The sequence below is a fragment of the Myxocyprinus asiaticus genome, chromosome 47 (genome assembly GCF_019703515.2).
Source record: "Myxocyprinus asiaticus isolate MX2 ecotype Aquarium Trade chromosome 47, UBuf_Myxa_2, whole genome shotgun sequence".
NCBI lineage: Eukaryota > Metazoa > Chordata > Actinopteri > Cypriniformes > Catostomidae > Myxocyprinus > Myxocyprinus asiaticus.
Genome location: NC_059390.1, coordinates 30924847 through 30941102, shown reverse-complemented (window position 1 = coordinate 30941102; position 16256 = coordinate 30924847). Strand labels below are relative to the sequence as shown.

The following is a 16256-nucleotide window of genomic DNA, read 5'->3' as shown; positions in this document are numbered from 1 at the left end:
TTTAGTAATATTTTTCCGGTCAGTTTTAGCAGGGACGAACTGCTGAACATTCGGCAGCATATACCAGACAACCTTTTCCCAGTTTTTGAATATTCAGATGTTTTGCTGGACATTTTAGTCGGAGGCGCAGCTGTGTTGTTTAAATGTGCTAGGAGACGCAGGCGAGGGAGATGAGCAGGCACGCTGGTCAGGCTGCGTTGGCATGGATTTCGAACAGCGCTGCCGAGTATTCATCTTGCGAATCTCCTCACCTGTACAAACAAGGACTTTTCAAACTCTGCTGCCTTGTGCTTCACAGAAACCTGGCTGAGTGAAGCCATTTCGGACAGCGCGCTACATCTGCCGGGCTTTCAGTTGTTCAGAGTGGATCGCATCGTGGAGTTAACGGGGAAAACATGATTTTACATAATTGAAAGTTGGTGTACAGATGTAACAACGTTAAAGAGGATGTGCTGTCCTAATTTGGAAGCGCTCTTTATTAACTGTAAGCCATTCTACTCGCCATGGGAGTTTTCCACGTTTATTCTGGTAAGTGTGTATATCGCGCCAAATGCGTGTGTGAACACAGCGCTGCAACAGCTGACTGATCAAATCACAGACACAGAACAACAATACCCGGACTCAGTTATTATTATTCTTGGGGATTTTAACAAAGCAAATCTCACACGTGAACTGCCCAAATACAAACAGCACATTACTTGACCCACCAGAGACAGGAACATACTGGATCATTGTTACACAACAATAAAGGATGCATATCGCTCTGTTCTTAGAGCAGCTTTGGGACTCTCTGATACTGTCTGGTTCATCTTCTTTCAACCTACAGGCAGAAATTAAAATCAACCAAGCCAGTAGAAAGGACTGTAAAGAGATGGACCAATGAAGCAGAGCGGGAACTACAATCCTGCTTCGATTTGCACGGATTGGAGTGTTTTTGAGGCTGCAGCCACAGACCTGGACGAGCTCACAGATACTGTTACATCATATATCAGTTTCTGTGAGGATATGTGCATTCCTACTAGGACTTATTTAAAGTTCAACAACGACAAACCGTGGTTTACAGCAGAGCTCAGGCAGCTTCGTCAGGCCAAAGAGGATACTTACAGGGGTGGGGATAAAGTCTTGTACAATCAGGCCATGAACACACTGAACAAGGAAATCAGAGTGGCTAAAAGAAGATACTCTGAGAAGATGAAAAACAAGTTTTCATCTAACGACCCTGCATCAGTGTGGAGTGGCATGAAACAACTCACAAATTACAGAACTCCTACCCCCAGCTCTGTGGTGGACCAACAACTGGCTGATGACCTGAATGTGTCCTACTGCAGATTTGAAAGGCCCAATCTCACACCCCACACCCACTCTGACCTTCACTTCACACAAACACCAATACCTCCTGCAACCCCCCTCCTCACCCGTCCTGCTGCTCAACCTGCACTTAAGATCTGTGAAGATGATGTGAGCTGGGTCTTTCGGAAACAAAAGACGAGGAAAGCTTCAGGCCCAGATGGCATCTCGCCAGCGTGTCTTCGATCCTGTGCTAACCAGCTGGCCCCCATCTTCACACAGATCTTCAATAGATCACTGGAGCAGTGTGAAGTCCCATGCTGCTTCAAACGCTCAATCATAATTCCTGTCCCAAAGAAATAAAAAATCACAGGACTTAATGACTGCAGACCTGTCACCCTGACGTCTGTGGTCATGAAATCATTTGAGAGACTGGTGTTGGCCCACCTGAAGAACATCACTGGACCCTTTCTAGATCCCCTTCAGTTTGCTTATCGAGCAAACAGGTCTGTGGATGTTGCAGTCAACATGGGATTGCATCTTATCCTATAACATCTGGACAGACCAGGGACATATGCAAGGATCCTTTTTGTGGACTTCGGTTCGGCTTTTAACACCATTATCCCAGCTATACTCCAGAATAAATTACACCAACTCTCTGTTCCCATGTCTATCTGTCAGTGGATTACCAGCTTTCTGATGGACAGGCAGCAGCTTGTGAGGCAGGGGAAACTCACTTCCAGCACCTGTACAATCAGCACTGGTGCCCCCCAGGGATGTGTGCTCTCCCCACTAATCTTCTCCCTCCACATCAATGACTGCATCACCAAGGACCCCTCTGTCAAGCTCCTGAAGTTTGCAGACGACCCCACTGTCACCGGCCTCATCCGAGATGACGATGAGTCTGCATACAGAAGGGAGGTTGAACAGCTGGCTGTCTGGTGCAGTCAAAACAACCTTGAGCTGAACATGCTCAAAATTGTGGAGATGATTGTGGACATTAGGAGGAACACCTCAACACTGAACCCCCTCACCATTCTAAACAGCACTGTGGCAGCAGTGGAGTCATTCAGGTTCCTGGGCACTACCATCTCACAGGACCTGAAGTGGGAGACATACATTGACTCCTTCGCCAGCTGAGGAAGTTCAACCTGCCACAGGCGCTGCTGATACATTTCTACTCAGCAGTCACTGAGTCTGTCCTCTGCACTTCAATAACTGTCTGGTTTGGTTCAGCTATGAAATCAGACATCAGAAGACTACAAAAGACAGTTCGGACTGCTGAGAGGATTATTGGTTGCTCCCTGCCCCCCCTTCAAGAGCTATACACTTCCAGAGTGAGGAAAAAGGCTGGAAAAATCACTCTGGACCCCACTCACCCTGCCCATTACCTTTTTGAACTGTTGCCTTCTGGCCAACGCTTCAGAATTCTGAATTGTCTTGCACTGGAAACTTCTATCACCATGACAAATTCCTTATGTATGCATACTTGTTAATAAAGCTCATTCTGATGATTTATCCAGATATTATTTTTGTTAAGATTATTATGAACTACATTGTAGCATTTGGTTACATTAGATTTTGTGTTCTCTCAGACCTGATTAACTTAATAAATATACAGTTTAACATCCATCCCGCACTTTTGGCTTCTAGCAGATGAGGAGGCTTTTCAAACAGACAGATACGTGAGATGAGCTGATGGCAGGGAAGTAACACAGGGAGTGATAGTGTTACTCACTAGGATAGAATATTTTGAATAAATAGTCCAAACTGTCACGTGATTTAACACATGAGCACGACACCGAACTGATGCGGAGCATGAGAAGCGGAGTACCCGTCTGTGCACATTTATGGCACGAGCATCCACCACTGACATGGCAACATCTGCACAACGGACGGCACGAAACAAATAATGTTAAGTGAAAATTCAAATGAAGATTGCGATGTGTGTATTTGGACTAGGCCTATATCAGATGTTATTAATAAAGCATTTTTGCGGCCACTATATTTTGAATTACGGGGGCATTTTTGCCCAGAGCCCCCATTAATTTCTGACCCTGGATGGAACACTAGAGATGGAGATGTAACAGGGGCTGGTTGCACCAGCTATACGTAAGTTACAACTTAGCCTAGTTGGTGGCGTAAATGGGCACTAAGTCACAATTTACGCACTACTAAATATTTGAGAGTTGCACCATTAAACTTAGGAAGGAGTTAACCCTACGTATAAACTAAATATTTATGGAAGCCTCCGACCAAGAGTAATGGATGGAATAAACAAGCAGACTCATTTAATGACATCAATGAGCTCATGTTTTGGTTGACAGGCTTCTCGACATATAAAACGCGTTTAAATTTACGGGAGAAAACATGTAAAAAACTTACTTCTTCAGCATGAACCCAATCTAGCGGTGTACTTCCTGTGTACGCCGCCTGGTGTCAAATTTCAACATACGAAATAGATATTAAAATAAATAAATGTCTATTTTTCCAGCCTGTTGTATTAGTACTTATTTATTTATTGCCCCTTATTCATTTTAGATACAGTTATTAAATATTGTTATTTACATAGGCTAAATATACCATTAATTAAATGTTATTTCAATGGGGATATAATTTATTACAGCTGACAGTTACGTGAGCAAACAATGTTTGAACATCAACCGTAACAAGATCAAATTGAAGCTGATTTTAACACTTCTGTGTACAAATTTGAAGGCTGCTTATTGGATAAATACTGGTAATCGTCATATTATGCGACTACAGATTACTTTAGGGAGAGCTTACGACCTACTAGTTAAGTCTTGCCTTAAGAACAGGTGGTGCAGACAAATTAAGCACTGACTTAGTTACAAATGAACTAGTAGTAACTAAACCCTTAGTGTGAACTTTACTCCCAATTTACGCTGAGAAATTACGCACAGCTGGTGCAACCCTACCCTGGTGATTAACTGTCTCTCTTCATGCAGCTGGTACACAAAGCCTTTTTGCTATTTCTGCCTTTCTTGTCAAATGTGCTGCATTATGACTAATGATGGAGCGCCAAAATATGAAAGGCGTAAAAATTATAGATCACTCCAACGTCACGCGCTTGCAATGTTCACAGCTTTGTTTATTATGAACAGTATATCGGCATTTGAATATTGAATTAACAGGTTTAGAAAGGTTTATACGTCTGTAATATCTTAAGTTCACTAACTATGGTACAAAGCGCTCCCTCACTGCGTGCGATTACACTAAACTCAATAAGAGCTCAATGCGCTGCTGACAGCTGCACTTGGGAGAGAGGGAGAGAGAGTGGATTTACTCACGCATCTTCTGGAATTACAGTTTGGTACAAAAGTGAATTGATTTGTTCATCTGTATCTATTGGTTTAATAATTTGCAGCTGCACTGTAAAGTGAATAAAAGTGTGCGGGAATTTCCCGCGCTATGAACTTGGAGCTTGCGGGAATTATAAAGATTTTGCACAATCCCTGCAATCCCGCGCCAATTTTCAGGCCCTGTAGAAAGACATCTTTGTGGGTCTAAACTCCTGAAATGAATAGTTCACCCAAAAATGGAACCTATCATTTAGCAGGATTGTAGTCAAGACCAGCTCATCTGAGTCCAAGACCAGAGTAGGTCGAGTTCGAGTCAAGACCTAGACCAGAAGAGGGTTGAGTCTGAGTCAAGACCAAGACCGGAGAGACCGAGACCAGTAAAAGTTGAGACTAAGACAAGATTTTTATATGAAAGTATTAAATGTATATTTTAAAGAACTATTGACTCTAGGCTCATATATCAAATAAACCTAATTTATTTTCTCAAGCTTTGTTGGTTAAACCAGTCGAGAATAAAAATTTAAATAAATGACACGTCCCAGGTTAAGTGAACAAATTGGTATTACAATTACAACATGTCAGTGAAAAACTAAAATTAAAGCTTCAAAGTGCCTATGAGACTTAACATGGAAATACAAACTACCAGCTTCTGTGTATTATTATATTCCATTCAAGTAAACATTTCTGCTTTACAAAATGCAGTATTACTGTACTATAACTAAAATGGGCCTAACAACCAAACAATAATGTATTAAATGTGACTGTTTATGCAGAGTTTATGCAAGTGAATATAAACATTTACATTCAATTTAACAATTTCCTCTTTTACTACTATATTTAATAATTGTAAGTCAAGTAAGCATTTCTGCCTACTTTGCCTGCAAGATTTAATCTCAGGGTATGCACAGAAATGTTTTTTTTTTTTTTTAGAAAACATTTAATTCTGATGACATTGAGAGAAGTATTTATACATTTTCGGTTTGTGTAGCATTCATGTAACTAATGGCAAAAGCATTTCTAAAAGCGAGGCCGTTCAGACCAACGCAAGTGCAATGAAGAGTATAACAGGTGTCTCGAGACACATTTTTTTTTACAGTTGATGTTCTTTATAACTTGACGAAAGAACTTAAAATTGGTGGTACTCCTGCACGAGACGCCAAAAACACAGTAATATATAATGCAGCAGTCAAAGACATCCATTTAGCATGTTTACATTGAAAAACAACTGAAAATAGCATGGATGGATGCAACAATGTGTGTGGTGTGAACAGCATCTTACTAACGAGACACAGCACCACTGGAAGTTTCTCAAAGTTACATCTAAAAAAGCAGTCTTTTGTTGACTGTAGGTAGATATCCATTTTATCCAATGATTTCTTTGTTTTCCGTTTTCTAAAATATCCCAATGCTGTTTTAATGAGTGAGAAACTGCTGCAAATTATAAAGTGAGATAACAATCCAAACTAATTGATTCAGACCTTTTTGCTAACCTGTTTGGCCAATTCGCTGAAAAGAACCGACTCAATAGAATGATTTATTTGTGAACTGGCCATTACTAGCTCTGATTCTACGCAGCAGACTGAAATGCGTGACAAACGTCAAGGTCTCTAATATTGTCAGTCAAAAATATTTGTCATAAGTTGAAGCTGTCAATGTATATTTTTTGAAAAGGGACTCGGGGTTAAGTCTGAGTCTACACTTGTTCGAGTCCGAGTCAAGGCCGAGTCCATGACAAGACCAAGACCATGAAAATATCGAGTCCGGTCTCAAGTACTACAACACTGTCATTTAGTCACCCTCATGCCATCCAAGATGTGTATGACTTTTTTCTTCTTCTGCTGAACACATATTAAGATTTCTAAAGTAATATTTCAGCTCTGTTGGTTCTCACAATGCAAGTGAATGGTGGCCAGAACTCTGAATGTCCAAATACCACAAAGACATCGTAAAAATAATCCATACCACTCCAGGGGTCTCAATGTCTTCTGAAGTGATCCAGTCAGTTTTGGGTGAGAACAAACCAAAATATTACTCCTTTTTCCCTGTGCATCTTGCCATTGCAGTGTCTGGACACGATCATGATTTCAAGTTCGATTACACTTCTGCTTAACGCATGCACAGAGCACCAGATATTGCTATATGAAGAGTAATGGAGCTTGAAATCATGATCGCCAAGGAGACTGCTGTCAAGATTTATAGTGACAAAGAAATAACATTTTGGTCTGTTCTCACCCAAATGGATTCTCTTCAGAAGACATTGATTAAACAACTGGAGTCATATGGATTACTTTTATGCTGACTTTGTCCTTTTTGGACGTTCTGAGTTCTGGTCACCAGATCCAGGGTATGCACGCACAGTCAAATGGAGGATACTTTGAAAGGCTGAGAGTTCGAATATATGCATACAGTACACTTAGCATTTAGGCTTAAGCCTATAAATCCACTTGAAGGTTGATCTAGGCCTTGATCAGAATTGTATTACAGTGTAAAAGTTAAAAAAAAAATTAAACGATGAAACAGTTTAAAGTAGTTTAATTGTTTTCCAAGATTTCTTGTGGTCAAAAGTGTCCATAATTGAAATTAGCATGTGTGTGTGTGTACTTGCTCATGTTTGTACAGAGTCTGTCCTGCCGCTCTCTTCTCTACGCCTGCTGGTTCCTCCTCTGCGTCTCACTTCCGCACTCATGTGGCAAGTTGTTCAGGATCAGAATGTGGAGCAGTTTGGAAAACTGGAGGAATTTGTGTCTGTGATGACAAACCTGATGCCAGAACTGTTGAGTAAACGGCAGAGGGCAACTCTGATAGTAGGGCTGCGAGCAAAGGTAAAATGCATTCTTGATGCTTTGGTCTGCGATCCTAACAATATGGAATTTCTTGGCAGACACAGATAACTGATAACTAATTAATGTTATGGGCGATACCTACAGTACTGTGATAAAGTATTTGCCCCCACCCTAATTTCTTCTATGTTTGTGTGCCATATCTCATATTAAATTGTTTCAGATATTCAAACAAAATTTTATATAAAACTAAGGCAAGCTGATAAACACAAAATACAGCTTTTAAACGGTAATGTTATTTATAGAAGCAAGAAACTTATCAAATACCAACTGGGCCTATGTGAAAAAGTATTTTTCCCCATTAGTTACTAAATCCCTGAATCTACGAAACTGCATTCATTGCTGGGTTCAGCTGGACTAGACACACAGAGGCCTGTTTACTGCCAGTCCTGTTCAATCAAATCATCACCAAAGGAATAGTTCACCCAAAAGTGAACATTTTCTAATCATTTCAAAAACAAAGATTTTTAGAAGAATATTTCAGCCAGGGTCCAAAATTAACACCTGTCAAGTGCCAAATGTGGGTAAATTTTCTATTGAGAAAGCAGATTTCTTCCACGCCAGTGGACACCTACAGTTAGCAATAAATCTCGATGCAAGATGAAAGTAATGTTCAGGAGCGTTCATGCCAAAGGGATGAAGGGAAGACCACTCTTGGATTTCCAGTTAATAAATATGGTAATGATTGTATTATAATACAAACCGAGTGATTTTCATGACGTTCGGTTTCGTTAACGGTTCTTGAACATTTAGTCTTCCGGTGATGCGGACAGAAAACAGGACTAAAATACAGTGTTTCCTGTGTTACTATTTCGCATCACAGCAACACTGCTACTGAATCTAAAGCGTGAGACGAGACATAAAGTGGGACCGATTCCCAAACAAATTACTCTTTTTAGCCGGTTCTTTTTACATTTACATTTATGTATTTGGCAGACGCTTTTATCCAAAGCGACTTACAATACAATTATTACAGGGACAATCCCCCCGGAGCAACCTGGATTTAAGTGCCTTGCTCAAGGTCACAATGGTGGTGGCTTTTGGGATCAATCCTTCTGATTACCAGTTATATGCTTTAGCCCACTACGTCACCACCACTCCTTTTTAGTGAATCAACAACTGTTGCCTGATTCCCAAATGCACGATTCTATGAGCTGGGTCTTTTTAGTGAATCAAAAAGACTTATGAATTCCTTGGAGCTGACTGAATAAATAGACTCACTCCAAGTAAACCAAGAGCTGTTACTGTGTTATGTGTACTTAAGGCTCATGAGACTCAGAGTTAATTTCTGTTCATTCATATGACAACATATAGTTTAAAGCTACACTATGTAAGATTTTTGTTTAGAAATGAGCAAAATTTCATTAATAAGCACGTACACCAATAATCTGTCTTCCAAACCATGTTTTTGCCTTACCCCGATGCACTATGGTAAGCCTATAATAATGATTTATATTTTAGAGCTGTCGGGACGGATTTGGCAGGAAATTGCATGCTTTTTTTTTTTGTTTACTTCATGTCCATAAATATAAAGAACAGAAGGTCCAGCTACAGCACCCGTGTATGTGCGGTGGAAGGTGTGGTAGTAGTCTGAAGCTGAAAGATTGTAGCCGCAACAAATGAGCGACATTGACCATGGATCATTCAAAAAGTCAAAATAAAGAAACCTTGAACTGAGAAGAGTCTGCAAGCAAAAAGGGAAAGTGTCAGAGCCCGTAATAAAACATGAAACAACATTGGATTGGCTTTTCAGAGGTGGCGACAACTCTGGGATCTCAAAGGATTTAAAACTGACCCAGAGATAGTTTTTCTTGCTCGATATGTAAGATATTTTTTTTTTCCGATAGTTAGCCAAGTAGCTCTCTTAGCATGGTAGTTCGTTAGATCGCGTTAGCCACTCTAATGTTATATTATGGATTGTGGTACTGCAGTGCTTTCAATTTCATTTTCGAGGAAGGAAGGAATGACAATGGAATTTTTTTTACTTTATACTGGTAACAATGCCAATCTCTAAAGTAGTTACTACCTTGGTGTATTTGCCTTCTAGCTAAGTTATAATAGTTTCCACCATTTGACTTTGTCTGATATGACTAGCAATCGTTATGTCTATGTCATCATTGCCTAACTTTTGTAACAGTATTTATTTTAAAACAATTGTGTTCAAAACAACAGCAAAAGAGGCCAAACTCAGTGGATGTTGGTGATAAAAGCTTGCATTTATTCAGAGCCAGTTAGGTACATATAGGCTAGCTGTAGGGCAGCAGCCCAACGAGGGAGGCAATAGGGTGAAGAAAGAGAGACGCACAGCTATTCCTTTGGAATTATTTGCCAGATCAACATGTTATTTGCCTATTTCTAACCAATCTACTTACTTTCTGTTTAGGTTTTAGGCAGTGTTTTAGCTTCTTTGTCATTAGTTCCCTTGAGAACAGCCTGAAAAATCAATCCCTAAATAGAACACTATCTGGCATTCAAAAGCTGTATGGAGTAGCAAGTGAGTGATTTTAGTCAAAGCAAATGTCTGCTCACTGATCACATTTATATAGTCAAAGTTTAGTTTGTGGTGAATTATTTTTATGTCATAAACCAGTGAGATTCGATACACCTTGCTACATAACTGTTCTAAGAATCAACATGTCAAAGAATTCAAAATCCTCGGGCTCTGGAGATGTTAAAAGACACTTACGTGCTCAAGCTGAAGCCCCAGACAGGGGCCAGGGAGTCAGTTTGGACGGTGCGGTGGGAGAGATTCAGCGTCAACTGTCCAGAATGTCTGTAATGCTGACAAAGGTCGTGGTGGACTTGGAGGATCTTGCTGTAATATGTCGATCGATCACTGCGATGGAGATGAAAAAACTGGTTACAAGAATCGGGAATGTTGAGAAACGGATCGATTATCTGGAGTCATCGGAGAGGGAATTAGCTGCTAACACGCTAGCGACCAAAGTAGATTTGGAACGTGTTTGGGAAAAGTTGTAAAACCTTGAGAATCATAATTGGCAAAACAACATCTGAATTGTTGGAATTCCTGAGCTTGAGGAAGGCTAAGATATGGTAAAATTCCTAGACGGGCTCAGAGTCTGGTTAACATAACAGGCCATAAACTGGAAATCGAGTGAGCTCACAGAGTCCCTGCTCACAGATCCACTGAGGGAGACAGGCCAAATTCTGGCCAAATTTCTGAGATTATCCGATAAAGATAAAGATAATTTTTTGCTCAGTCATCAGTTTAGGAAGTTCTAATGGTTCCACAAACTTTCTAATATCCTCATCAGTAGACAAAGACGTGAAACTATAGAGATCAAGATAGAATTCTTTAAAAGCATTATTAATATCAATGGCCGAGGTAAATATTTCACCACCAGCAGATTTTACTGAGGGAATAGTAGATAAAGACTCTCTCTACTTTATATATCTAGCCAAAAGCTTCCCTGCTTTGTCCCTCGACTCAAAGTATGACTGTCATGCCCTGAAAAACCAAAATTCCACCTTCCGCGACAAAATAGTATTATATCTGTATTTCATTCGGGTCAATTCCCTGAGGCCGTCAGGTGACATTATGTGCTTCAGCTCTGCCTCTGCACTTTTAATATTCCCCTCCAACTCCACGAGTTCTCGTGCTTTGGATTTTTTGATGAATGAGGCATACTGTTACGATCCGACCCCTAAGAACTGCTTTAAGTGGCTCCGAAGCCATGCCCACAGAAGATACTGAGGACCAGTTGGTCTCCATATAAACACTGATTTCAGTCTTTAACATTTGTTGGAAATCAGGATTTTGGAAAAGGGATACATTAAAGCACCATCTGTATGATTTATTTTTCTCCGTATGTGGCAACACCTCTAAACTCACCAGGGCATGATCTGAAACTAGTCTCCAAATATCTGTAAGACCAAGATTTTTACACATCCTGTGAAGCATCAGTGTTGTTCTGGGGGGCTTACACACTTTTGCTTCACTATGATCAAGGACTGAGTCCATCAATAGATTAAAGTCTCCTCCCAATATTATATCATGAGGGGTGCCAACGGCTTGCAACATCCCTTCAAGATCTATAAAAAAAGCCCTGATCATCAGCGTTAGGTGCGTTGATATTAGCCAAAATCAACCTTTGCCCCTGAATTTCTGCTAAAACAATAATGACTCTTCCAGCACAAAAAAAAAAAAAACAACAAAAAACTTCAGTTTCCTTGGACAGTCAAACGAATATTCAGTGAGTTCATGAATGCAGCAGATGACATAATCCTTCCAATGTCCTGCAAAAAATACTCCACAAAACAAACTCCAGCCAGTAGGAGGCATTAGCACAAAGAACGAGCAGATTCATCCACAACTGTCCCGAAGGAGCCCCTGAAGCAGCTGCTAGGCGGAACAATATAAAAAGAAACAAAATGGCGCCCAGCTTCCTCAGACAGTCAAGTGTATGTTCAGTGACTCAAGTTCACTTGAGGGCCACATGAGAAACACCAAATGGCTTACTCACCCCATTGTCTCTATGAAAGACAATGCTTGCATGTAAATATTTTGCGGCTATCCTTAGTATCTATTCTCAGTTTGGCCGGAAACATCAGTGCAAAAGTGATCTTACGTTGATGTAAGAGTTGCTTGCATTCCTTGAATCGATAACGTTTCTCTCGTCTAATTTGCAAAGTCTGGGAACAAGAAAATGCTGTGGTTTTTCCAAGAAAGCTTTCCTTTGCTCCTCGCCTCGCGTAACACGAGATCTTTATTGGATGATCTCAGAAATTTGGCCAGAATTGATTCCCTCAGTGGATCTGCGAGCCGGAACTCTGTGAGCTCGCTCGATTTCCAGCTTATGCCCTGTTATGTCGAGCAGACTCGGCAAGAGCTCATCTAGGAATTTCACCATATCTCGACCTTCTTCATGCTCAGGAATTCCAACAATTCAGACGTTGTTTCGTCGATTACAATTGTCAAGGTCTTCCAGCTTTTCCCAAATGCGCTAGAAATCTACTTTGGTCGCTAGCGGATTAGCAGCTAATTCCCTCTCCGATGACTCCAGATAATCGATCTGTTTCTCAACGTCCCCAATTCTTGTAACCAGTTCAGAGAATTTCGCCTCCATCGCCGCAATCGATCGACGTATTACAGAAAGATCCTCCAGGTCTGCTATGACTTTCGTCAGCATTACGGACATACTCGCCATTTGCCGCTGGATTTCTCCCGCCGCACTGTCCAAATTGAGTCCCTGGTCTGCAGTATTAAAAGTGTCTTTTAATATCTCCAGAGCCTGAGGATTTTAAATTCTTTGAAATGTTGACTTATTAGAACAGTTATGTAGCAGGTTATACACTGCAAAAAATGATTTTCAAGACAAGTATTTTTGTCTTCCTGTAAAATTATCTAAACATTCTTAAAACGTGATTTATTTACTTGTCAAGCAAAATGGGATAAGATATTAAGTCTTGTTTTAAGATAAATCTGACAAAATTTGTGAACGACTTAAAACAAGAAAAAAAATCTGCCAATGGGGTAAGCAAAATAAACTTAATTCAAAGTGAAAACAAGTTTATTTTGCTTACCCCATTGGCAGATTTTTTTTTTTTCACGTTTTAAGAATGTTTAGATAATTTTACAGGAAAACAAGACAAAGATACTTTTCTTGAAAATAATTTTTTGCAGTGTATCGAATCTCACCGGTTTATAACATAAAAATAATTAAAAACTAGCAAAGTGCGCAGAGATCGTCGTTCACAAGTCCGACCCTCACATGGCGCCACGTGACTCCCTCTTTCCCTATTATTGTTCTGTCTTGCCCTGGAACCATTAGCAGCTGCGATAAGAAAGGAGGATGATTTTCCAGGGGTGATGGCAGGAGGTATGGCGCATAAGCTTCGGCTTTACGCAGATGATATGTTATTATTCGTCTCTGACCCTACGAGATCTATGCCTTGCCTCCACAGAATTATTAATTCCTTTTCTAAGGGATTACAGAGTTAATTGGTCTAAATCCGACGCTTTGGCTCTGACAGTATACTGCCCGATAATGGCTTTTCAGCCAGGCGCCTTCCAGTGGCCCAAACAGGGCATTAAGTATTTGGGGATTTTATTTCCAGCAAATTTGTGTGATTTAGTTAGAATTCATTTTGACCCTTTAATAAAAAAGTTTTCGAGCAATGTGGGCAGGCGGGCTTCATTATGTTTATCGATGATTGGGAAGGTTAATGTTATAAAAATGAATTGTATTCCAAAATTCAACTACCTGCTACAGTCACTCCCTATAGATGTCCACCCTCTCTTATTTCAAGCAGTTTGATAGCATAGCAAAGTGCTTTTGGAAAGGGAAACGTCCCAGATTAAATTTCAGTAAGCTGCATAGGCCAATTGACAAAGGTGTGCAAGGCCTACCCAAGATTTAGTTTTATTATGCATTCGGTCTCGGACATCTGGCTTATTGGTTGCTTCCACCTGAGAGAGCCCCTCCCTGGTTTTGTATTGAACAGGAAGTTCTTGCCCTATTTCACCACTGAAAAGCCTTTCTATCAAACTAACCGGGGAAGTTAAGTTACACCCCGTTCTCTCACATTTACACTCGGTATGGACAAAAGTGTCCAGAGTGTTTATTTCAGACATTTATTTAAATGTTGACTCGAGCTTATGGTTTAACTCCAAATTATGTATTAATAAGTTCCCTTTCTGCTGGTCAGAATGGATTTTGAGGGGGGTTACTACACTCGGTGACCTATATGAGAGTGGAGTGTTGAGATCCTTTGAAAATCTGGTTCAACATTTTGGGATTCCCAGATCTCAGTTCTTTAGGTATTTACAGCTGCGACACCTGCTATGTACTATTTTTGGGAGTAGCATACACCCCCCTAAAGCGACAGATACTCTGGGAGTGGTGATTACTGCTTTTGGAAAAGGTCATGAGGCATCAGTGTATTACTCCCTGCTAATTCAGAGTCTGAGGGACAGAGCTTCAACTTCTCTCGGGGGGGGGGGTGTTAAGATCCAGGAGTTTTGGTTGAAGGTTCAGAGTCTTGTATGTGATGTATTAGGCATTTGGCTTTCATTTTGCCCCAGACTCTGTATTTTGGGTGATGGAGCAGTCATCGACATTGAGAATAGGCACATAAAGAGTTGGGTCCTAACTAACGTCATGATCACCAGACAGTTTCTTTTAAGGGGTTGGAGGTCGGCTGGAGTGCCCTCATTTTAATGAGTGGTGCTCAGAGATGGGGAGAGTGGTGGCCTTTGAAGAAGGGTTGTTTAGAAGGCTAGGAAAATTTAATTTGTTTATAGATAAATGGGGCATATACCTGACATTAACTAGACGTGTAATTATTATTATTATTATTATTTTTTATTTTTTTATCTTTTTATTTGTGTGTGTGTCTATAATCATGTACAGTTGTGCTCAAAAGTTTGCATTCCCTGGCAGAAACTGTGAAATTTTGGTATTGATTTTGAAAATATGACTGATCATGCAAAAAAACTGTCTTTTATTTAAGGATAATGATCATATGAAGCCATTTATTATCACATAGTTGTATGGCTCCTTTTTAAATCATAATGATAACAGAAATCACCCAAATGGCCCTGATCAAAAGTTTACATACCCTTGAATGTTTGGCCTTGTTACAGACAAGTGGTGACACACACAGGTTTAAATGGCAATTAAAGTTTAATTTCCCACACCTGTGGCTTTTAAAATTGCAATTAGTGTCTGTGTATAAATAGTCAATGAGTTTGTTAGCTCTCACATGGATGCACTGAGCAGGCTAGATACTGAGCCATGGGGAGCAGAAAAGAACTATAAAGCTATAAAGGCATGGGCAATCTTGTGAAAAATGATGGCAAGATGAATGAAGCATGTTATCAGAAAATACTGGCAGACAATTTGCATTCTTCTGCACGAAAGCTGCACATGGGATGCTCTTGGAATTTCCAGCATGACAATGACCCTAAGCACAAGGCCAAGTTGACCCTCCAGTGGTTACAGCAGAAAAAGGTGAAGGTTCTGGAGTGGCCATCACAGTCTCCTGACCTTAATATCATCGAGCCACTCTGGGGAGAACTCAAACGTGCGGTTCATGCAAGTCGACCAAAGACTTTGCATGACCTGGAGGCAATTTACCAAGACAAATGGGCAGCTATACCTCTTGCAAGAATTTGGGGCCTCATAGACAACTATTACAAAAGACTGCATGCTGTCATTGATGCTAAAGGAGGCAATACACAGTATTAAGAACTAAGGGTATGCAGACTTTTGAACAGGGGTCATTTCATTTTTTTCTTTGTTGCCATATTTTTGTAGGGCTTTACCGGTTGTTTAGATCAGTGTTACTATCAGAAATAATTAATAATTATTTCTGTAATTATTAACTAATATTTAAATTAATTTAGTGGATCTAACTCATTAAAACCACATATGGGACTCCAGTAAATGTAGTGTGCTACGTTTAGGAGCAAGTTTGGTTATTAGCAATAATTAATCATTATCAAAGATAATGATTAATTATTAAAATCAATAGAACATTGATGAGAATCAATGTTAGTTTTTTTTTTATCCTTTAAATCAACAATTATCAAAAGTAATTGTTAATTGTTAACATCGATGAAACATTAATTAAAATTAACACTAGCTTATTGATCATTCAGATTCAACAATCATCAAAGATAATTATCAATTATCAAAAATCAATAGAATATTAATAAGGATTAACATTGACGGGGCACCACCCTGGAATTAGGGACTAATAACCAAATAGTAAAACAGTCTCAATATTAGATTGTTTTCTTAGGAAAATCGACATCCGAAGAATATCGATTTTCAGAAAAAAA

The 16256-nt window shown here is 39.9% G+C and overlaps 1 protein-coding gene across 19 annotated transcripts in view; it reads left to right on the top strand.

Annotated features, from left to right (window-relative positions):
• Positions 1–16256, top strand: part of LOC127437016 (zinc finger protein 239-like) — a 105640-nt gene that overhangs the window by 6846 nt on the left and 82538 nt on the right. For 16 of the 19 annotated variants that reach the window (XM_051691627.1, XM_051691617.1, XM_051691626.1 and 13 more), the window contains exon 2: positions 7230–7432. The exons of 2 other annotated variants lie outside the window; for them this stretch is intronic. Coding sequence is in view for 9 of the 17 variants with exons in the window: in XM_051691638.1 (XP_051547598.1) it covers positions 7230–7432 (203 nt within the window). In the remaining 8 variants the exon portion in view is untranslated. Of the gene's footprint in view, positions 1–5; positions 2117–7229; positions 7433–16256 lie in introns of those variants that run through there. One more of the 19 variants, XM_051691630.1, reaches the window with a different exon arrangement.